Below are 23472 nucleotides of genomic sequence, written 5' to 3'. Positions count from 1 at the left end.
CAGGGAGCGCAGGGTGCTGCAGGGCATTGCAACTTTGGGGCAGACCCTGAGCTGCAAGACATGTTTTGCTTTGGAAAATTAATTGAAGCTTCCTTCCTTTCTTCTTTTGCGGTAGATGCAGCTGGTGTCCTATGTCCCAGGTGCACAGGAGATTTCCTCTTCTTGCACATCAGCTGTTTGAGTGCAGCAGAGGCCCAATGGCCCTCATCAGGCTCACCTGGGGCCTCGCACCACACCCTCTTCCCATTGACCCCAGGGCTATAGTTAAGCTCTGTCCTGAGCCTTTGGCCTCCCCTTCAGCTCTGGGTAATCAGTGTGGGTTGCCTGGTCTGTTGCAGATTTGCTTACCACAGAATCACAGAATTGTAGAGGTTGGAAGGGACCTCAAGAGATCATTGGGTCCAACCCCTCTGCCAAAGCAGGTTCCCTAGAGCAGGGTACCCAGGTAGGTGACCAGATGGGCCTTGAATATCTCCAGAGAAGGAGACTCCACAACCTCCCCGGGCAGCCTGTTCTAGTGCTCTGTCACCCTTACCTTGAAGAAGTTCTTTTGCATGTTGGCGTGGAACTTCCTGCGGATGGTGGGCCCAAAGTTGCCCAGTGGTTTCCCAGCTTTCCCTTGGGTCTGCCTGTTTGTTTGTTTGTTTTTTTTGTTTGTTTGTTTGTTTGTTTTTTTCTGGGCCTGGTCAGCAGTCCTTGGGCCCTGTGTTGACCCTGGTTGCTGTCACTGGACCTGACCCTGAAGTGTGGACTGGCTTGTCATCAGTCCTGTGTTACCACCATGAATCTGACCATTGAGCTGGACTCCTGGCTGAATCTGCCTTCCATCTCCTCATCTTCCTTGCTCAGGTGCTGTGCAACGAGGGCCATTGCTGGTGTAACTGCTGCCCTGTTGGCTGTGCGGCCTTGCTTGGCTCCTGGCTCCTGTTCTGTAGGCAGCAGGTGGCTCCTACTGAGCTGTGACAGCACTCTTTGGGATAGATGTTTACTGTCATCATCAGGGTAGTACTGTGCACCTTCAAACCCTTCCTCATCTTCCTAAATGAGGAATTTGGTTGGGTCTCTGTGCTTAGAGAGTTGCCTGTGTCTGGTGGAGTCCCAGCCTCATTGGGAAGGCATTTTGTCCACCCCATGGGAAGAGGGCCTGGCTGAGGGGCCTGAGATCTGTATGCCGAGTATCCCAAGCTGGGCGGTTGTTCGCCCAGGAAACGTGCTGCTGAAGGAAAGTGCAGGGTATGGCTTGGTGTTGCCCCTTGGCACACGTCCCCAGGGACGTCCTGATAGCTGCTGCTGCCCAGGCTGCCGTCGATGGCACTCCCAGACCTGCCTTGTTTCTGGGCAGAGTTCTGTGTTGCATGGAAATATGGTCACATTTTTGCTGGTGTGTACTGTTCTGTCTGTATGTGGGTTCAAAGCAGAATCTGAGGCGTGGAGATGGGGAATGAGCAAAGCAGCTCTATTTGTTGTCCAGTATGGGCCTTTGTCTGCAGGAGACATCCCGGTTTAACAGGAGTGGGCAGCAGGAGTGTGTGGTAGAGAGAGAGCCATGTCCTTGTTTCTGAAAGAGGCCTGCTGTGGTGACAGGGGACCTCTAGTTGTTGGGTGCAGAGGGGAGAGGAAAACCAGCCAAGCTTTTGTCTCCTGAGAGCAATGCTTGATCCCACAGAAGGGCTGAGGCCTGATGGCAGAGCTGCCATGCTTGGAAATCTGTTGCCTAAGGCAGCCTGAGCAGGTTGATAGGTAAAGCAAAGGCTGTGTCTGCTCTTTGCTGATGAGTCTGGCTGGCAGTCTGACCTTTAAGGGTGGGTTTGCAAGGAAATGAGTACCCATGCATTTAGGACAAAGCCTGAAGGAAGCTGCAGGAGGGTGAGAGGCTGGCACCACTTGACAATTTGGCCATCTCCTTCTTTTTGCCTTCATCTTCTTCCTGTGCTTTTGTGTCACTTCCCCAGAAGCATTTTGGCCTGTAATCCTGTCACTTGAAAGGAGCCTGTGTGATGGAATGGGCATGTCCTGAACAGGAAAATGAAAAGGGGTCACTGCAGGGAACATAAGTCACCCATTTCTTTACTTGTGGTGTTTTGCATACTTGACGGTCTTGTTGGTAAACGCATTACAAGTGCAAATGGTGCCTCTGGGCCTGGGGCAGTCTGGACTGGTATAAAAGCCTGTCCAACAGCAGGCTCCCTCATCCACTTCTCTTGCCTTCTCCTCCTTGGTGAACAAGGTGAGCTGCAAGTGCCTTCCCTTCTCCTCACTCCCCTCTTGCTCTTCTTCTCCCCTTGGCCTTCTGGCCTCGACCGAGTCTTTTCTCCGTGTAGTTCTTGGTCCCTTGCTCCCTTGACGCTTCTCCCTCCATCGCTGTTCTCCTTTGCACTGCAGGGGGAGGTGGGAGAGGGTCTTGAGCTGTCTTTGCAGGGGCCCTTGGGCCCCTCTCTGTCCTCGCACAGCCTGTCGCTGCTCCCCAGACTATGCCTTCTGTCTTGGCCAGCAGGCTGTCAGGCTGCTGCTGACATGCTGCGTGTGCTTTCCCTGCCCTCTCTCCCAGGTGCGCCTCCATCCCGCAGCCATGTCCTGCTATGATCTGTGCCGTCCCTGTGGCCCAACCCCACTTGCCAACAGCTGCAATGAACCCTGTGTCCGGCAGTGCCAGGACTCCCGTGTGGTGATCCAGCCCTCTCCCGTGGTGGTGACCCTGCCCGGCCCCATCCTCAGCTCCTTCCCCCAGAACACCGCTGTGGGATCTTCAGCATCTGCTGCCGTTGGCAGCATCCTGAGTGAGGAGGGAGTGCCCATCTCCTCCGGGGGCTTTGGCCTCTCTGGCTTTGGTGGCCGCTACAGTGGCAGAAGGTGCCTGCCCTGCTAAAGCCCACGAGGACGACCAGTGAGCGCATCGACCAGGAAGCCTGAAGCCAGGTTCCAGACTGAGGACGGAGCTGCTGGCCAGGGTTTCCAGATGGGCTGAGCACCCTCATGCGCCCCTGCAGAGCAGAGAGGGAAGCCAGGGTGCCAGCCTGTGCTGTCTGGAAACATGGCAAATACCTTAATCTTTAAATATCTGCTTCTGATTACTTCTGTTGCATTTTAACTTTGCTTTGTGTAATCCTCTCTTTATGAATAAGTTGAGGGTACTTAAGGCCTGAGTAAGGAAAAGCAGTGTCTTGTCTGTGTTTCAGTTTTAATGGCTTAAATGGCTTCCTTCCTTTACATAAATATGTACTTTGCTTTTGCATTGTGGAACGTTTGCCTTTCTCATTAAACTGATTCTGCATCTTAATTTGAATTTCATTGTTTTTTGTTCTCTACTTCCACCCTTTTGGCTGGAGTATATCATTATATGGTAAAATCTATGCATTTATTAAACGATACCTTCACAGTTTAATTTGAGAATTGAATAGTCAGCAATAATCAATGTGAAGTTTTTTCACTATTTATACCGTTCTTGAAGCATTCAACAGGTTTTCTTGCTAGCTTTTTCCATTTTTTCCACATCCATGTGGAATGTTACTATTGCGAACTTTCACGTTGGTAGCTTTCTCATCTTGTCTCTTAGTATTCTTTGAAACTCTGAAAATTGGAAAGTGCGGAGTAGCTTCTCAGAACTTATATTTGTCTGGGTTTTTGGTTGGTTGGTTGTTTTTTATTTTTATTAGCATGAATGCTACTAACCTCTGAAGATCTAACCACGATAGGCTTTGACTCAAACTTGTGATCTTGACTCAAAGCTTCAGGACTGAAATGATTGTTCACAACTCCTAAGAATAAGAAGACTCTGTATGATTAATCATTAATACATTTTTATGGTCAACTTCCACGTTCTCTCTTTCAAGCCTTCAACAAAGTAGATCTTATTCCTTAGCTAATCTGTACAAGAACTCTAATTCACACACAAAAAATTATGTGGGTGAAGAACTAGTTAAATGGCTGTGTTTGCCTTAACAGATTTTAATCCTGCTTCCAGCTAAGACTTTTCTCAAAGAATGTTGAAACCCCGTGCTTTGTGTGCTACTGAGGGTTATCAAAAATAGTAACAAATGCTTGTTTTGTCTAGGTACAAAACCATCTAGAAGTGCATCTGAGCTCTTAATTGTGTCATTACCTCATTAGCTCCAGTGGCAGAGCAGTGTGGGGTCCAGTATGACACAGAACAGGAAAGCAGTAAGAGTAGCATCTAATTTCTGATGACTCTAAAGCTTGTGCATAGCTTTCTCTTTAGGAGCACAAAAGCTTCTATTTGAAAATGGAAGTGTCATAGTGCTGAAGTAAAAACAGTGAAGGAACCAGGTTGAAGTCAGCAGACATTCAGGTTCAAAGCTGGAACTAGCCCATTATCCAAACAGTGGGGGTAAAAAGGCAGATGTATTCTTTTCAAATGTCTTACGCTTATTTCCCTTTCCCTTTCCCTTCCCTTCTCTTCATTTAAGAACTGCTTTCTTGCGAAGTTGCAAAATTAGGAAAAGAATATTTAGTTTAGAGATAAGATGGCTTATGGCCTTTTTTAGACTGTGGCTTGAGGCAGCAAAGTATAAAAGATGAAAAGTCAATAGATGTTAGACTGAATAGAGCTTCCGCTGAAAAAAATTACTTCCTTGAGTGTATTTAAAAAAAAATAAAAGAACAAATGTGTACCTGAGTATATGGTGTCCTATCAACAGAACTGGTATGATTGAGGTAATTAGTTATTCACCCAGATCTGTGGGGAATCACTGATAACACTGATATACATCAAAAAATGTCTTTCTGTTTGGTGGAAGGTAAGTGTCTTTCTATGATGCAAATAGACACATACAGAGTATAGAAATGTGTTTCAGAAGAAGGAACTGCCTAGCTTAGTGGCCTGTCTCTGACAACAGCGTATGCTGAAAAGTGTGTTTTGTGGTTCTTCTTGTGAATGAAATAGATTGGAGATCTAGCCTCTTCCATAAGTATTTAAGTCTTTGCCTTGCAATACTTGTTGATTTAAAAAAAATTAATCTCCTAGAACTAACCATCTTCAGATAATATGGCAACAAGGAATGTTTGTGCAGAGTGCTGAAGCCTTTAGTAAAAGTAAATGTGGTATTAGAAACTTCCTGAAGAACGTGAATGTCTGTTTAAAAGCAATGTCCTCTTTGCATGTTGAGATTGGAGAAATGGATACAATAACTATGATTATGACTTTTTACAGATTTCTCAGACTATTTGAGACTACTGAAGCATTTTTTTTCTTTTTCTTTTTTTGCATGACTTAGTTCTCACATACTTTTTTTTTTTTTTTTTCAGGTGGAACCTTTTTTTGATAATGAAATTGTTCTGCTTTTAGTTTTCCAGTCTAGGCTCCTTCTGGCATTGCATGAGAAGCATACTCTATCCATTTAAAATTCTTTCATCTTCACAATTTATGGGTTCAATTAATTTCTGGTACTTCTATACTGACTCCATTAATGTCAATACGAAATGAGTCAAAGCCCAGTCTAATAAAGCATTCTTTTCAGATCCTCAGCAGTTTGTTACCTTACAGGTGTCTTGGAAGTACAATCTAAGATCACATTCAAGACATTTATTAAAGCTCTTTGTGTGCGATTCCCTGCCTGACCTAGTTAAGAACAATTGTCATTTAACTTGTTCATCATTCTTAAAATTTCCAGGAAAGGCTCCAAGCCTCCTGGATGAGTTCTTTGAGCCAACCTGTGCAGTCTGAAGTCAGGCCACCATCAGAAGACAGTTCACAAGCCTTCTTGAAAACATTGCTGTGATCTTTCATGAGTTTGTTTTTAAAGTGAGTTATTATATCAAATAGAAGCTCTTGTGTTAAAAGAAGGAGGAAGAACAGAAGTGCTGAAAACAGTATTTATGAATATTGTTACAAATTTTACAGGAAAATTAATTCTCCAGGTTGCCAATAAGAACCTACTGCAACAGAGAACTTAAAGAACTTTAAAAAATGTAGTTGCCACATATATGTTTATGGACTGATATCGTTTAGGTCTGGAAAGGCAGGGAAATATCTAAGAGTGTAGGTGGGTCACTTTAAATTATATTACTGAAATATGAAGAGCAGTTCAAAATTGCTAAAACATTGATTGTTCTTTAAATAACAGTTCAGAGCTGTTTTTCATAGAGTCCATTAAAATACAGATGGATCCCTTTTGTGAAGCTAGGTGGCAAAAGATGATCCAGGCTGACAGATTTTGAAGACATCCCATTATGTGGATTATAAAGGTGATCAAACCCCATTATATATCATGAGCAGTTTGATAATTCCATGAATATGCACATTGTTAATGAAAGTTGTGAAGAAAAATGCAGACATAGTAAAATTTTGCATATGTATTCCACTTATGCAATGAATTTACATCAGTCCGGAGTACCATCACTGCTATACTGAAGTCTGTAGCAAGGGGAATAAATATGATCGCAAATGGCTAATTTTTGTGTTTCCTGCCCCCCCCCCAATAACTTCACAGTTAAAGTCATGTGAGGAGAAGAGGATAATATCTCAAAATAGTTTAAAATTCATATGTCCTCAAGATGACTTGTGAAATGCTCTTCATATTTGTTGTCTGAGAAGATACAGAGGGGAGTTATAGGTTTGCTTCATAGAATAACTAAGAAATCAAGTTCAGAACCAGTCTGTAAACGTTCCCAGGTGATAGCAGCTGCACTTCAAAATATGACACCAAAGTGTGTGATACTGAATTAGATGAGACCATTCCTAACCTTTGTGTCTTGTCCATGGTGAAGAAGCAAAATCCTGTACAGATTTGAATCTGTACTGAAAAATGTGAATTACCCTAATTCACACCAGAAACACTTTCTGCTGCCGTATTTCATCATGCTGTTTCATATAACAGTATTTTTTTTCTGAATTTCACAATGCGTTCTGGTTCTTTCTCGTTGGGTTTGGTGGGATTTTGTTTCATGTGTGCATATGGTTGTGGGTTTTTTTGCAGGGCCTTGAGAAAACACAAAATTTCATTCTAGATTTTTCTTATGCTTGGCTGGAGTCAGAGCTTTGCAACCATTGGTAGAGCACAGAATTTGTTAAGGACTTACACTCATATTCTTAATAAAAGAAAAAAATGGATGATAAATTATGTATTCCATATATTTTCCTTAATCTTTATCCTGATGACTGAAGTGTGTTGAATGTACAACACATACATTCTGTTGTGACTGAAAGGTGGCACTGGAATAAATTCGGCCCATAATACCATAAGATGAGAGAGCCTTGTATGGCAGAATATTCATGTCAGAAGATAAGGAAATGAAAACAATAATAAACAGTAAGGAAAAGGCATTTAATCGGTTGGAAGCATTTTGCATTCAGGGCATACTTGTTGGTAAATAATTTCATGCACAAAGGATGTCTGCAGTCCCCAGGCCATCCAAGACTCAGTATAAAAGCTAGCTCTACTCAAGTTCCTTCCTACCACTTCTTACCTTTTTCTCTTTCGTGAACAAGGTTAGTTGAAATCTACTTCTCTTTCTATTTTCTGAATTCTTTCTTTCCTAACAATTTGATTACTGTACTTCTTCCTCCATAGTATTCTGCTAGCTGCTGGTTTGGGGGAAGTGGGTGGGTGGGGGGCAGTGGTGGGTGCTTTTTTTTTAGGGAAGTATTTTTTCAATATTTGAGTTGCAGGGATTTCTAGAGGCCAGGCTTGGCTATATAGATCTTTGAAATGCTGATATATATTTATTCAAATGTGTGCTTTCAGGTATGCTAAGTGACTTGGAAAATCCCAATACTAATAATATTAGAGATTAACAAACTGAATGGTTAGAATACAGAGATCTATATGCTTAGGAGAAAAAGTGTATTTTATATCTTTAAGGGTCTGTTTCATCACCTGTAATGCCTGAAATTTCATCTGGGTTGACATGAAGAGAAAATAACAGTGTTTGTAAGGGATAAATTTATCTTCAGAAATGTCCAGAAAAATCTGGTTCTGTGCTGTTTATGTTGTAGGAGGCTTCTCCGGTGTTTCCATTTTTGTTATGACAAATCTACTCCTGGGCACAGTGGGAAGTAGGAGGGTAAAAGGAACCATATTCTCAAGGAAGCAGCTGGAGAGCAAGAAGATTAGGAAGGTTTAAAGCAGAGGTTTGTGGGTCTTAAAAATCAGTTACATTGAACCACAAGCTTTTGATATCTAAATACTACTTTCTAAATGAGGAAAAAAAGAAGCTGCATACTGAGATTAGAAGCATTCACACTGGGTTTAACAAGGGTACTGACTCTAATACTATAGTAATTAATATAGACTTTAATAGTGCAGATATCATCAAAATGTTCTGCTTGGTATCTTTTAGCTGCCAGGTTTTTGAAATTGTAGATTGCAATGACATCTCCCTCATGTTTAGGGAAATGGTTTCAGGGTCAGTGAGGATAAAGAAGAACAAAAATAGAGGAGAACCGAGCACCCACAGGCTGAGATAGGCATAGGAGATAGTGAAATTTGTGTTTGTTGGAATGCTGGAACTGGTCACAGGGAGCATGCAGGCGCTGCATGGATTTCTCATGGATAGCATGTGTGTGGACAAGTCATTTGGGACAAATTTCTAAACAGCTCAGCTTCAAGTACGCCAAATGGTACTGAAATTTGTACCTCTTCTTAGATGAAGTTGGCACCTGGAAAATAATTCTTCATTCCATTTTCCATCTGTCCGATGAACTTTATCCATAAATGCATGGCTAGGAATTGTGGCTAGGAATTACTCATAATTACTACTTCTGCAATGCTTTTAATACTGAGGTTGGATCTCAGTAGTGTCTTTCCAGACAGCAAATCAAAATACTAAAATATAAGTCATGAAACAGGTATGTATCCTTTTGTTCTGCTGCAATTTATTCCATTGGATCACCAAAAACTGATAAAGGACTTTTCCAGCCTCCATCTTCTTGTAGTATAGTTAAGAAGTGGTTTTACTTCTTCACTTGACTCTTGAAAGGTTACCTGGAAAGCTCCAGTGGTCCTGGTACCTGAGATGAGTAAACAGTAAACTGCAATATGACTCCTATGCTGCATTTCTTCTGATCCTGTATTTCAGACTTGCCTCCATCCTGCAGCCATGTCCTGCTACGAGCGGTGCCCTTCCACTCCCTGTGGCCCAACCCCACTTGCCAACAGCTGCAATGAGCCCTGTGTCCGGCAGTGCCAGGACTCGACAGTGGTGATCCAGCCCTCTCCTGTGGTGGTGACCCTGCCTGGCCCCATCCTCAGCTCCTTCCCTCAGAACACCACTGTGGGATCCTCAGCATCTGCGGCTGTTGGGAGCGCACTCAATGCTGAGGGAGTCCCCATCTCCTCTGGTGGCAGCTCCTTGGGATTTGGAAGCTTTGGCTATGCAGGCCTGGGCAGTGGGTACAGCCGGCCCTACCGTCGCTACAACACCTACCGCAGCAGTTTCAGTGGGCCATGCTAAAGCATGAGGAGCAACCAGGAAGAAATGACCAGAAACACTGAAGCACGACCCGATGCAGGAGAGAGCTCATGGCCATGGTTTTCAGATGTGGTGTTAGGCACCCACTACTCCACCTGAAGTGCATGGAGTTAGTCATTCCCTAAAATGAGGCCCCTGTTCTTAATATGCTACTTTGTATTTCTAATCAAGTATGTAATTCTGCTACCCATTGCTGTATTTGATACTGCCTAGCGCTAAACATACTTTAAACAGTAGATGGGACTTGATTGTCAAGGTGTAGTCCTACACTGAAAGAAGAGCTCTGTCTGTGAGACACATCACCTTTCTTCCCTTATTAAAACCTGTTGCTTTGCAGTATTTTAATGCACTCTTTAGTATTATTAAAGTTTTACCATATTCCAAGTCTTCTGTTATTTTTATTCCCCATCCTACCTTACTTTGTAACTTTTTCTGGGTGAAATTCATCACTGTGTAGGTCATCAGTACCAGGCAGAGACATGGTATGAATACTAGCAGAAACACCGATAAGAGGAAAATAAGATATATTTAGAGGTTGAGATCAAGAACATATATTGCAGCTGAAATGCGTATTGATTCCAGAGTGATTTATTGTAATACTTGACTTTCTGCATCTCTGTCAGGAAAGTTTTCTCAAGACAGGAAGCGTTTTATTATCCAACAATGACATACTGAGTAATGCATATCTAATCTAGCCTATAATTTTGTTTGTTTTAAGGAATCCTGTTGTGATTCACTCTCAATAACTCTGACCTAGAGCTGCAGGGTGCAAAGAAAGATTAACCATCTAATCACTGCCTGAATGCTTGGATTCATAAGGTCAAACATGAACAACAGCACAAGTCCCAAGAAAGGTATAGACATAGATTTTTGTGAGAGACAGAGCAAAACCATTTGGTCTATTTGCTTGCTACTTACTGCAGAAGTACTGTCTATTTTAGGGCTCCTAATAAAAGCCTGGCTGTCTTTAATGTCCTGTCTGTAGCGCTACAGAATTCCAACAGAAAGCACATGGAATGAAGCATGCTAATAAATACAGGACACTGGTAGGCGTCAAAACCTTAGGAGTTCTCTCAAGTAAATTATTAGTGCTGAAAGTAAGTACCTGAGATTAAAACCAGTATTGCACAGCCACTGAAGCTACTAAAGCAATAGATTTTTGGGAAAAAATTGAAGGCGTTCTCATGTAGGGAAATGTTTAAGGCATTCAAATAATTCTAGTTATCAAACAAATTCTATTGCAGCTGGTTGAATGGCCCCCAAGACTTAAATTGTTCCAGGTAGTTAAATTGTTTTGTTTATAGTTTATGCACCAGTCTAGTCTCATCCTGGCATCAGATGAAAAGCCTTCCTCAAAGCTTCTTTCATCTCAAAGACTTGTGGATCGTTTAAATAAACACTTTGTACTGTTACATTCACGCCTGTGAAGTCAACATAAAGATGATACAAATTTTAGTTCATGTAAGTGATTTGTCAGCTCTGGCAATTTGGTAGTTCACCAGCCTAATGGGAGCACTCTGTCGTTACACAAAGTGTTTTAATTGAGTGCATGGAATGTGAAACGCCATCACTGATCCATACATGAGAGCTGTTCAGTCCTGGTTCACCAGTCTTAGCAGTCCCAAAAACCAAGATCCAAAGACTCACAGCATTTTAGCTGAACTCTGCTAGGTGCCAATTAGACTAAACTGGCAGAATGTCAATTGAAGTATTTGCAGGCTGTTTCTAAGATATTATATACCCTCCAAGGAAAGGAGGGTATATATTTTGTGTTACTAGAGGGAAGAATGAGGAAAAGGTAGCATTTTTTGCCTACCTCGTTTTAAGGATGAAAAGGAAAAAATTCCCCAGGTGAGTGATTTCTTTCACTTACTCTTTACACTTACAAAGGAAATACATTTCAAAAATTTCTAAAGTAGTATGTGAGCTAGAGATTTTGTGGAAGGAGAAGGACAGTAACTGTCGGAAAGGAGAGGAAAATTTTCCCCTGGAGAATCATTAAAATATTTAGAGTTATAGGATTTTACAGAAATTCCTTTTCCTTCCCTTCCCTTCCCTTCCCTTCCCTTCCCTTCCCTTCCCTTCCCTTCCCTTCCCTTCCCTTCCCTTCCCTTCCCTTCCCTTCCCTTCCCTTCCCTTCCCTTCCCTTCCCATTTCCCTCTTTCTTTCTTAATCAACTATGACATTTTTTAATAAAATAATTTGTTTCTGAAGGCGTGTACTTTGAGTTAGTTTGTGAAGTCCTTTGAATGATCTTGACTCACACACTTTGAAATTAGGTTGTTAGCCAGGTGATGTGAGAGCTGAGATCTTGTCACGTACCTTGAAATTTAGGTAGCATGAAACTTTGCATGTTTGAGCCATTAGTGAAAAGCTATTCTGTACTTTGAAGTCCTTTGCTCTTCTGAAGACCAAGACCAACCTATGTATAAAGATACTCCTCACTGAGAGTTAATTCACATCTCTTGCTGGAGGACTGTGATGCTAAGAGAAGAGACCTGATCCCTGCTCTTTGAATACTTTTCATCTGCGCAAATATTTCTGTCAGGCCACTGCAGGCTGCAGAGGTGAAACAAATCATGTAATGATAAATATAATGGAGAAATGCTGGGTGCGATTTCTACTGATGCTGTAGTTTAGCTCAGGCAGAGACTGCCCTTAAGAACCAATAACTGCAAGCAGTCTTAATATCCATATTCCTATCTAATTTGATGTGAAAATTGATGTACATCCCTTTGACTTGCTGGGGTTTCATGTAGGAGTAATGTTGATTCTTCAGATGAAAGATTGCAGAAATCTGATAAAAAATTAGAGGCAGTTAATAAAGTCCCTGAAGTAATAAGATCATGTCATCACATTTTTTCATTAAAGTCTGATTGTTCGACTTTCACATGGAAAAAGAAGCTAAAAAATATAGTCCTGTGTGTATATTAGCTGTGTTTGTACAAACTGGGAAAAAAAAAGTATGGGTTAGCCCACAATAAAACACTCTAGGAAGTGTTTTATTGTCTCTGGTCAGCAATTCTCACTGGTCTTAATTTTCTCTACCTTTTGCAATACTCATGGAAATTTGGTGCTCTTCTCAACTGTATGTTTGTGTGGGGTTGAAATAGTGCAGAAATGCAAAATTTGGGAATATATATAATGCATCACATCTTGCGGTCAGGCCGACCCCTTGAAATGGAAATGGTCATGAACTGAGCCCAAGCTTGCATCTCAGAGCTTAACAATTGTTCACCTAAAGAAGTGAAGTCTTGAATAAGGACTGTGCATCACATACGCTCCCCTTAAGCAATGTCTTGACGACAGAAATGAAACAAAATGTACTTTGGCCTTAGGACGCAATGTAATTATTGCTGTAATTCAAATGAATCACCACAGTCTTCCAAGGAATTAAATGGGTGCTCATTGCTGAAGATGAAAGCTTTGCCTGTACTGGAATGTGAGTGTAATAAGGGGAGGGGAAAAATAGAGAAATACCAAAAGAGATTTTGGGGGAAAAAAAAAAAAAAAAGAAAAAATGAGTTAATCAGTTTGGTGGATTTTGCATGCAAAAGTATGTATTGTTAAATAATTTTGTGCATAGTATATGTCTCAGGTCTTCAGGCGGTCTGGAATGCAGTATAAAAGCCTATACAACACAAGACTCTTCCATCCACTTCTCTTGCCTTATTCGCCCAGGTGAACAGGTAAGTCTGAATCTACCCAGTGTCTTTTTAAATGCTAAACTGTGACTTTGATGACTGCTTTTTGTTGTTCTTAGTTCTTTATAAACATTGCTAGTTTTTTTTGTTTTGTTTTGTTTTGTTTTGTTTTTTCCTTTTGGGGAGGAAAATTAGAAAGGCTTACTTCTATCAAACAGAAAGGCTTTATTTATTTGTGAAGCAGGGTGTAATGATGCAAGACTTAAACTTCAATACTGGGAATATTGTCTCTCAAAACATTCAGCTTCATGCTCCATTTTAGAGGCTGGTGCTAAGGGAGTAGCTAGCCAAAGGACCTGGCTGGAAATACAGTCTTGTCTTAAGATATAGGGACTAGTCAAAAAATAAATGTATTCTGAGTTCCGGGATCTATCCCAAGTCCTCTATTCCACTGGCAGGAGAGCTGAGATCCTAGGAGACTCAAATAGATTGAACTCAAACTAGGGCAAGACTTCCGACCAAGAAAATAATCCTTTTTCCCACTCCATGTCTGCCTGTTCTGGTCATATGTACTTTGGGAGCAAAGGGTGCATCTAAAACACTTTTCTACAATTCTGCAAATGCTTCTGGATGGGCTGCTAGAGAGTAAATTCTAGCGCTGAGGCATTAAACTCAGATATGTGTCAGGATAAGGCTCAGCGTTTCCACCCAGATGGTAGCTCCAGCAGCTGTCCTCCATCTCCGCTACAGTGGCACCATCTCCACTGAGTTGCTGCAAGGGGAAATTGCCAAGGAATGGGAAATGCCTTTGCTCGTAAGGGTTAGGGGGAGTTTTACCACAACTGGCAGCATGGTTCAGAGGCCACCTGCTCCAGCAGTCTTGAAAAAGATACAAGAAACTTCTATGTCATTTTCAGACTGCTCACTGTGGATTTTGGCCTAATAAATGACATTAGTACTAGGTTAAAGGTTGGACTAGATGATCTTAGAGGTCTTTTCCAACCTGAATGATTCTGTGATTCTATAATTCTATGAAATGATTATCCCTCTAACCACCTTGTCTAGTTACTTTCCCATGTTAACCCCACATCTGAGTTTTATAAATTCAATACAACTTTTATATTGCATATGATTTCTTTGCTGTGTTTCAGACATCTCTCTGTCCTGCAGCTATGTCCTCTAATGACCTGTGTCCTCCCACCTCCTGTGGCCCAACCCCACTCGCCAACAGCTGCAACGAGCCATGTGTCCGGCAGTGCCAGGAATCAACTTACGTGATCCAGCCGCCTCCTGTGGTGGTGACCCTGCCTGGCCCCATCCTCAGCTCCTTCCCTCAGAACACCGCTGTAGGATCCACCAGCTCGGCTGCTGTAGGCAGCACCCTCAGCTCTGAGGGAGTCCCCATCTCCTCTGGGGGCAGCTCTTCGGGATTTGGAAGCTTTGGCTATCCAGGTCTGGGCAGTGGGTACGGCCGGCCCTACCGTCGCTACAACACCTACCGCAGTGGCTTCTGTGGGCCATGCTAAAGCATGAGGAGCAAGTGCGAAGAAATGACCAGAAACGCTGAAGCACGACCTGACGCAGGAGAGAGCTCATGGCCATGGTTTTCAGATGTGGTGTTAGGCCCCCACAACTCCACCTGAAGTGCATGGAGCTGTGGGAGCTTGGCATCTCCTAAAATAAGGCATTTGCTTGTCTTATTCTTTGAATACTTCATATTTCTGATGAAACTTTTTTTCTTCTATTGCTGTAGATGGGACTTTATAGTTTCAGTACACAGCAGCATTGAGAAAAGAAACCTAGGATGAAAAGACATATTAGCTATTGTCTTACTGACTCCTAGAAATATTTGCTTACACTTTGTACTTTTTTATTCCACTTTTTGCTCTCATTAAAATTATGCTGCATCATAAACCAAGTCTCCTGGTGTTTGTTTGGTAACACCTACTAGCAGCCTGCTCTTGGTAAAATTTCTTACCTTTTTTTTTAGTAATTAACAGCTACTATTTCATGTTGACTAGAGTTAAATATTCGGCTTACTACTTCTATGCCAAGAAATCATTTCTACAGCCAGGAAACTTTGGCTTCCTTGTATATACAAGGTAGATACTCTGCAGCGAAGTAGAGTCTGTGTGTGTGTGTGTACGTGCATGTAAGTGCAAAGTAGATGCATGGTAGGAAGACCATAGGGAATTTGGCAGGGTTATGCTCTAAGAAGAAACCTGCTCCCTCTGCAAATCATATTGAGTATTTTTTTGTAATTAATGCCAGCTTATCTGAGACTACTTAAGTGTAGAAATTCTACTGTAGACAGTGCTCTTAGTGCTTCTGTGATGCTGAAATAATTGGGTTTGGTGGAGATATTTGCATGCACTCACTGGCTGCAGGCATCTGTGGAGTTAAATTACAGACTGAGTTTTCATCCCATGATAATATCTGTAATTTTAAAGTCTATTTTCAGCATGAAAACCCATCTCTTCTTACTGGGATGGAAAGGATTTAAAAGAGTGTGTGTTAGTCCTGCGTCTCCAACTCCAAGCAAGTAGGCTGTGATCATTTCCTTCCAAAGTGACTAATGGAAGTAAATGTAAAATCAGGGACCTGGCATGTAATTGTGGCAAAATTCATGAGTGAGATCTCATGCAACCCTTGCCAGAAATAAACGAGGGACTGCGAAAAGGATTTATACCAATGATAATAGGCAACCCCTTGCTCTGAGCTGATGTATTCCAAGTATGCATTTGTCTTTCTGTCTTGGCACTGAGACATCTTTCTGTGAGGTAGGTGGATCTGACACATAGGGCCATGAGTAGAGAAATTCTAATTGCACAATTACAATTTGAAATGTAATTAACATATGCATTAAAAAAATTATTCAAACACATTTGAAAAATAACTAAAGCCCACCCATTGTGGGTGTGGTGTTCTGCAGAAGCTCTGGTGAGTAAATAATTTCTTCCCTCTAGCATGAACTAATTGTTGTTGTTGTTGTTTTCTTCTGCTGTGCCCTTTGAATTCTGGTATAACAACCCCACTACAAGCTGTCTCTTTGCAGAAATACTCCACAGGTCTCTATGCAGAAGTTAGTTACATTTATTTTTTGACAAAAAGAGAAATTGTAATATAAGTTGTTTAAGCTTATTAGACCACAGTAAGATGCCAAACCTCAAAATTTAGTCATTTTAAAGTTCTTTATAACAATATTTGATTATCATTAACAATGAAAATAGCTATGTATGATATAGGTATGAACTTTTAGGACTGTATATATCTACCTATATTTGAACATCCTTGCCTTCAGGGGAGGTGTCTGAGCAGCATAAGTTGATATTGTGAAGCTCAAGTTGCAGGCTGTGCCTATACCAAATGCCATCCCAGATTATACACAGAGCGCATATTATTCATCTGCCTGTGTCAAACAACAATTTGCAGCAACAATTTGCAACAGAAACAGCAGAGATACCCAGTCTGGTTGAACAAAACAACCTTAAGATACATATGTATCTTTGGTTTTAAGCACTAAGTCCTAATACTATGAGGCTATTAGCAGAGTTCACTGTCAATGGCCTCAAACCAGGTGTCCTAGATTATTGTGTGAACTTCAAATGGCTGTGCAGTCTGTTTGCAATGCTGTCTATAACATCAGTATTAGTACAATTAGCTAAGATTGAGGTCTGAGATTAAAGATATAACTATCAAACCCACTGTCGACAGTGAGAGAAGGGGACTGCACAGGAGGGATCTGTGCCGTAAGGACTTTTACAGATTTGTACAACCGTTCAAAGCCTCTGAGGCATCCATTTCTTTGAACAAGCTAATTAATTACAGCTCAAAAGTTATTGCAAGTGGCAGTCTTCTCATCAGGGAAACTGCTCTGTTCTCTGTGTGTCTGTGTTTCCACACACAGATTTTGGGGTCAATTTTGTGTCTGGAGCCATTGCCCAGAGATTAATGTGAGTAAGATTCCAGTTCCCTTTTGATTAAGAGCTTTTTTTCAGCCATTTAGTCACTTTCAGGTGTCTCAGGAGGATGTTCTCACATTATGCAAAAACTTTTAATTATAATATGAATATACAGACCTGTCTCTGATTATATAGAAACAGCCATGAACTTCTGATTCACTCACTTTAACTCAGCCCAAAGATCAGGACATGAAGTCATTCTGACTGTACAATAAAGTGGCTGGACTTAGAACACTAATTATTGTAATCACTTTTAAGGAAGGTCATAGACATCTCTGAAAACATTGCTAGGTCCTTTTCTAAACTCTGAGTCTGATTTTAAAATTATTTAAGCAGAGCTTGGAAGAAAGAATATATTTTTTTAAATGATTAAAATCATCTATCAGTACTGCTATGCAAATTAATTCCCTAAATAACTGTTGAAAAAGCTTGCTAATCCCTCAGAGTATGGAGAAATACTGAGGAATGACCAGGGTTGGTGAAGCTAAAAAAGGATAGAGTAATTTCTTTTTGAATCTCCTTGGAATATGATATAGCTTGAAACAAACCTTGAGGTATTTTTTAATTAAAAGTGAAATAGCCATAATTCCTGCCACCAGCAACAGTGACATAAATTTTAGAAGCCAATGACTGACCTGTACTCCCAAATCTTAATAACAGATTATTATAGAAGTGATATGAGGATTCATATCTGGGTCGCATATCTTAAGGTTCCACATAATATGATACTTTGCATGCCTAGAGTTTTAATAAAAGTTTCTGATAAACTTTGATGTTCTCAGGAACATATAACCAAGCCAAACAAGTTTCTGTTCCCAGGGGATCTTCACAAAGACGCTCATAATTTGGAGATGATTTGCATGTCTAAGTAAGTAAAGTGCTAGGAGAGAAAAGACCTGAGTGCTGATCTCTGTGCCAAGGACTGCTTTTGTATTTTACCCCTTTACTATTTATCCTGCAAGCCCTTTCTATGGAAGAAGTTTGATGTCATTGCACAGTTCAGAAAAAAAAAATGATAGCAAGTGAAGAAATTGCTGATATTTTATGTATTTTTGATGCTTCTGCACTGGGCTGCCACTGGTCTGTAACACATCATGTACCAGTACTACAGGGGCAGCAGGAGAAATTAATACTCCAACACAAAAGAAAGAAATCTTGTATGTGACTGCTTCTGCCTCCACAGGTCACTTTTGCAAAGCAATATCCTTTGTAGGACTTTTCCTTGAGAACAAATGTCACCAAGCATTATTATACATGTGGAAGTTAGCTTAAAAGCAGCTGCTGATGTGTTGAGGTCTGAGATAAGAATAAAGGTGCATCTGTGGATTCCATAAATTAAAAACTCCTAAGAGATGAGGCCCAGAATTAGACAGCCAGGAAAGATGCTGTATAAGATTTGTGCTTCAGAATCTTCCACAGAAACAGAATAGTTTGATGTTATCTCATTGGTCTGGACATGTTATACATTTTTTTTTTTTTTTCATGTCAAAGTGGTATCTTAGTTTTTCTACTTATATCTTGGCCTTTGTACACAGCCATAACTCTTTTCAGTTCCTCCTGATTCTCACAGAGTTCTTCATTTCCCTTCACTTTGGCAATATTGAGTTTTTTCTCTCATTTTGAGGCCTGAGTTGGGTGTAAATTGTATGTGCATTCCCAGCCATTTTCTGAAAAACTCAATCTCTCTCCTCTTCTCCCTGAGAGCAGCTGGAATCCCCGAACTACAGCTGCTCATGGATCGGCTTCCAACTCATTAAAAGCTAAATTCTTCATGATTTGCAACAATATTTACCTTGCAGAGGAGGGCTTGTACAAGGGACTGTATTATGTAAATTCAGCTTAATCTCCTTTAATGACACCAGGCAGATCCAAAAGAGTTTTGAAGGCAGAATAAATTTTTCTGAATTAATTATTCTAATGTTACCAGAAATTAACTTGGCCCAGAATATTTTAAGATGAAAGAAACTTGTGGTCAGATATGCATGCCACAAGATAAGGAAGTGAGGCAGTAATAAGCACAAATACTAAGGCAAAAAAACGTGTAATCAGTAGTGGCTCATAAATAACTTCATGCACAAAGAACGTCCCAAGTTGTCAGGCAACTTGGGATGCAGTATAAAAACCTGAGCAACTCAAGGTTCTTCCATCCATTTCTCTTGCCTTCCTTGCCTTCGTGTATAGGGTAAGTCTGAACTCATCTGTTCTCTTTCTATATGTTGAACTGTTACCTTGATGATTTTGTAGCTTTTCCTCTCTAATATTGTAGTAGATTCTTTTTTTTTATTTTATTAATTATTTTATTATTTTTTTTCCTCTGAGGGAGGAAGCTGGGAGGGCTTTTCATATGAAAGAGAATGTTTTCTCTTGGTGGCCAATTATTAAAATCATGGAATGGGGGAGTTAGACACATGTTAGTTAGACAGTAAGGTCCATTTATTCAACTTCAGGATCCAAACAAGTTATTAGATATGGCAACTGAACATAAAAAAAATCTGCAGTCACTTCTTAGGTCTGTTCAGAGTAGTGTGCTGGTCTGTGGAATATTTATCAAAGACCAGACATTCAGAGAAATAGGGGGCCAATACTGGCATTTTATTCTTTGCAGTCCTGGGTCACCAGCTCATCATGCAGAAAGCCTCAGTCCATGCCTCTCTTTGAATCCCAACTCATAGTTCTGCACATAAGGAGTGATCTTTAACCAACTGCCTCCCCATGCTCCAAACAACTGGACAGATTTCTACGGTAGCTTCTGAGAGCTGCTACTGTTTTTAATGTTAATAGCAAGACAAAAAGTGGAAGTGTTCCTGAATTCAGCTGCCTGCCTTCCATCTCTTGTCAAACAAATGTTGAGTGTTTCAGTTTCTATTTTCCAGTGTCTTAAAATTGGGAGAAGGGACCTCCAAGATGGGACTTGCATGAAAGAAAGTGATACAGAGAAATGGGGAAGATTATTTCCTGTATTAGCTTTGGGTAGGATGCTTGTCATCCTTGACTGTTGAGCAAATATGCCAGCCTTGGATCAGGAATAACAGGCCAGGTCTTACCCATTCCAGCTGAGCACCTTCCTCTGAAGGCTACAGAATCAGTCCATTTCTCTAGGACACACCGGGCCCTAATAGCTTTCCTGTGTGCAGCCACTGCAAGGGGAAGTGTTCAAAGTTCCCTTTTTCCAGGGTAGCACTATGGCCATGTGGTTAGGGCACTCTCTGCAGTGTGAGCGACGAGGTTTTCAGCACCGCTACATGCCCCGGTTCCTGGGTGAGTTTACTAACCACGGAGGCTTCAGGGTAAGTTACCGAGCAAAATGCATTAGTGCTACCTTCCTTAGCAGTCTCCTTAAAGAAAATGCAAACTCAACCCTGTTTTCAAAGTACTCTGGAGCAAAAATTTTATCTTGCTCCCCATTTAATCTCTTGTCAGTTTGCTATATTAAAGAGAAGTTTAATCCAATTCTTGTATGGCATTAATTTCCTTCTGTTTCAGATTTACCTCCACCCCAGAGCAATGTCCTGCTATGATCTGTGTCCCCCCACCCCCTGTGGCCCAACCCCACTCGCCAACAGCTGCAATGAACCCTGTGTCCGGCAGTGCCAGGACTCGACAGTGGTGATCCAGCCCTCTCCTGTGGTGGTGACCCTGCCTGGCCCCATCCTCAGCTCCTTCCCTCAGAACACCGCTGTGGGATCCTCGGCATCTGCAGCTGTGGGGAGCGCTCTCAGTGCTGGGGGAGTCCCCATCTCCTCCAGCAGCTCCTTGGGATTTGGGAGCTTTGGCTATCCAGGTCTGGGCAGTGGGTACGGCCGGCCCTACCGTCGCTACAACACCTACCGCAGTGGCTTCTGTGGGCCATGCTAAAGCATGAGGAGCAAGTGCGAAGAAATGACCAGAAACGCTGAAGCACGACCTGACGCAGGAGAGAGCTCATGGCCATGGTTTTCAGATGTGGTGTTAGGCCCCCACAATTCCACCTGAAGTGCATGGAGCTGTGGGAGCTTGGCATCTCCTAAAATCAGGCCTTTGCTTGTCTTTTGTTATGCTTTACTATATATTTCTGATCAGATGTCTTGTTCGCTTATGCTTTTTTGTATTTGATAATGACTAGGTAAAATATGTAATTATTAGAAGTTGTTCTGCATGACTGAATTAGTACAGTCCATTTAAGTTACAAAGAAGGAAGATCTCATTTTGCTGAGTGTGTCATTGTGGGAGGGATGAGTGGGTACTGTCCTTACTGGACCTTGAAAATGTATTCCTTACACTTTACATTGCTTCCTTCCATTCCTCAACCTCATTAAATTTGTGCTGCATCATATTCTGAGTCTGTCTGTGTTTCTTTCTACTCTCAGCCCATTTTCAAGACTGTCTGTGGTGAAACAGGTCTGTTTGCATGTCATCCATGCCAGAAACTACTGTGCAAATAACTTCAAACCAATTGTTAAATGGGAATGAGTCAGATTTCAGTTGTGGACAACATTTTTCCTTTTTTTCTATATATGGTAAATCTAGCTGAAGAAAATTTGTCAAAGGCTAGAAACAGATGAGGTTCCCCTGCAATGGGTATGCCTCCTGTTGTAGCATAAGCAGGCAATCTTAAAGTAAGCAAGCTGCTTCTGCTTACTTTCTTTAAATACCCTTTACCTATTGCACTATGGAGATGGAAATGGGTCCTTTAACTGTTTTGATATCACTCTTCTATGAAAAATTGTTAATTTGACATAGATTTCTTCGAAGAGGGATGAGAATGGAGGAATAGGCTCACTTGAGAAAGGGGATGAGCTCCCCTTCAATGAGAAGTGGAATAGCCTAAATTCAGGGAAAAGTTCACTGAAGGAAATCATATTTCTCCTCATCCTTCTGTAGACATAATAAGTAAGAGGAGTTATTAAAAAAAAAAAAAAAAAAGAGGTGGAGATACTGGAGGAAAATCTGAAGGAATATGAGGAACACTAGAAATTATGGGGAGTGCTGAAATGCTACCTCCACTCATCTGTTCTCAGTTTGATCTACAAACTGGAAGGAGATTGTGACTTTTTTAACCTATCTGTGACACTTAAGAGGAACCCTTTAAAAGAAAGGAGTGCTTATGCTTGTCTTGAGAGCACCTGAGCTTGCTAAGGGTGAAGGTGGAAGGAGAGAGGTGGCAAGCTGCTGCAACCCCTTGAGTGCACTTTGATGGGTGCAGCAGACCTCTTGACAACTGTGAGCAGACTCCATCAAGTGGTGGAAGTGAGGACGAGAAGGCTATGTGATGTTTTTGCAAAGTAATTAGTCATTGAAGTTTGCTGGCCTGGGACATGTATTTGTGAGAGAGAAATTAAAAGATTTTAAGTTCCATCCCTTTCCCACTGTGTCTTTATATACTTAGATCTATCTATTGTGCCTAGCAGATCTGAACTTTATATGGCATTGCTTTGTCCTAGCATGGTTGTATGTGTTGTAATAAAGGTGGTCTTTAGAGACTGGGAGCTTTGGTCCCTGAAGGAAATAGGCTTGAAAAGTTCTATGTGAAAGCTCTGGGTGATTCGGTGTTCTGTCTCCCCACACAGCTCGCAGCCCGCTATCTGTGAAATTTCTTACTTGGAATCTTTGTCTGTACAGACTGATGCTGAACTATAATTAAGGCCAGAGAAAGATGTTGACAAAGTTATATTGACTACAGTCATTACTGAAGCTAAATTAAAAGAGGTACATCAGTTCGACGAAAGAATCCATAATTTCAAGGAGTAGGTTTTCTTAATTAACAACAGAAGAGAATGGAAAGTTAGCAGTTTGATATTATAATACAGCAGAAGGCTAGTCTGAATTAAATGTATAATATGATTTTTTGCTGTCTCAACTGAAGCTATTGCTTGATTAAAGGGGATTCATTCCAAAGATTTCATCCTTCATTTACAGTTGCAGCAAAATAACTTTCTCTTATGGAACTCAATCTGCCTATCTAACACAACAGAGGAGTTACAATTGCACAGTAGCAATGTGACTGGAGAGTCATGGCTAAGGCACTACAGTTCAAGTATCTCTAACATATCCAGGTGGACAGACAGCATCATTTCTCCCTAAAAAAATACATTTTTCTACTGCTGTAATCTCCTTCTGCAACTCTCTGATAAGCTTTAATCTAATTGACTGCATTAAACCCCTCTGCAGTTGTAACCTCTGTGCTTATAAAGTCTTGCTGAAGTTGGGATATTTCCTTTGCGTATTCAGAAAGGAGAAAGGTCTGGTATGTGGCTTATTTCTTTAACACAAACAAAACAAAACAAAAAAACCTAAAGCGTGATTTCCTCCCTTAATTCATACCACAGACTGCCCTTTTTGTAATAAAATTAGTGTAGCAACAAGTGTTGCACCATCCTAAAAGTGAAAGTTTTATTCAGTGCTGCAGAATGTGAGCTAGATTATTGTGTTCCAAAGAAATTTTCTAGACAAGACAAGCTGCT

At 41.3% G+C, this 23472-nt stretch overlaps 3 protein-coding genes across 7 annotated transcripts; all 3 read left to right on the top strand.

Annotated features, from left to right (window-relative positions):
- The first annotated feature begins 2209 nt into the window (after positions 1 to 2209).
- LOC121060907 (feather keratin 1-like) lies at positions 2210 to 3277 on the top strand. Its single transcript, XM_040539094.1, has 2 exons — positions 2210 to 2227; positions 2549 to 3277. Exon 2 carries the CDS (start codon positions 2570 to 2572, stop codon positions 2864 to 2866), a length of 297 nt encoding a protein of 98 aa, XP_040395028.1. The 5' UTR covers positions 2210 to 2227; positions 2549 to 2569; the 3' UTR covers positions 2867 to 3277.
- A 5777-nt stretch (positions 3278 to 9054) lies between these two features.
- Positions 9055 to 9408, top strand: LOC121060649 (feather keratin 1-like). Its single transcript, XM_040538595.1, has one exon. The coding sequence runs from the start codon at positions 9055 to 9057 to the stop codon at positions 9406 to 9408; it is 354 nt and encodes a 117-aa protein (XP_040394529.1).
- A 1831-nt stretch (positions 9409 to 11239) lies between these two features.
- Positions 11240 to 21344, top strand: LOC121060901 (feather keratin B-4). 5 transcript variants are annotated; one of them, XM_040539084.1, is made up of 3 exons: positions 11240 to 11277; positions 13025 to 13115; positions 14222 to 14984. In XM_040539084.1, the coding sequence occupies exons 1-3, from the start codon at positions 11255 to 11257 to the stop codon at positions 14594 to 14596; spliced, it is 489 nt and encodes a 162-aa protein (XP_040395018.1). In that variant the 5' UTR covers positions 11240 to 11254; the 3' UTR covers positions 14597 to 14984. The 5 variants fall into 5 exon arrangements, with proteins under 5 accessions (XP_040395018.1, XP_040395021.1, XP_040395020.1 ...); XM_040539087.1 differs by lacking the exon at positions 11240 to 11277 and adding an exon at positions 12820 to 12868 and having other exon boundaries at positions 13013 to 13115; XM_040539086.1 differs by lacking the exon at positions 11240 to 11277 and adding an exon at positions 12831 to 12868.
- The last annotated feature ends 2128 nt before the right edge of the window (positions 21345 to 23472 follow it).

The sequence above is a fragment of the Cygnus olor genome, chromosome 28 (assembly GCF_009769625.2).
Source record: "Cygnus olor isolate bCygOlo1 chromosome 28, bCygOlo1.pri.v2, whole genome shotgun sequence".
Classification (NCBI taxonomy): Eukaryota; Metazoa; Chordata; class Aves; order Anseriformes; family Anatidae; genus Cygnus; species Cygnus olor.
Note: the sequence above shows the minus strand (reverse complement) of the source record. Positions and strands in the feature narration are given on the sequence as shown.

Coding starts and splice junctions, on each gene's coding strand:
- LOC121060907 (XM_040539094.1), top strand. CDS start 2,570: ATGTCCTGCTATGATCTGTGCCGTCCCTGTGGCCCAACCCCACTTGCC.
- LOC121060649 (XM_040538595.1), top strand. CDS start 9,055: ATGTCCTGCTACGAGCGGTGCCCTTCCACTCCCTGTGGCCCAACCCCA.
- LOC121060901 (XM_040539083.1), top strand. CDS start 12,975: ATGCAAAAGTATGTATTGTTAAATAATTTTGTGCATAGTATATGTCTC. Junction 13,116..14,221: donor TTATTCGCCCAGGTGAACAG/GTAAGTCTGAAT, acceptor GCTGTGTTTCAG/ACATCTCTCTGTCCTGCAGC. Junction 14,523..20,813: donor TGGAAGCTTTGGCTATCCAG/GTCTGGGCAGTG, acceptor TTGGCTATCCAG/GTCTGGGCAGTGGGTACGGC.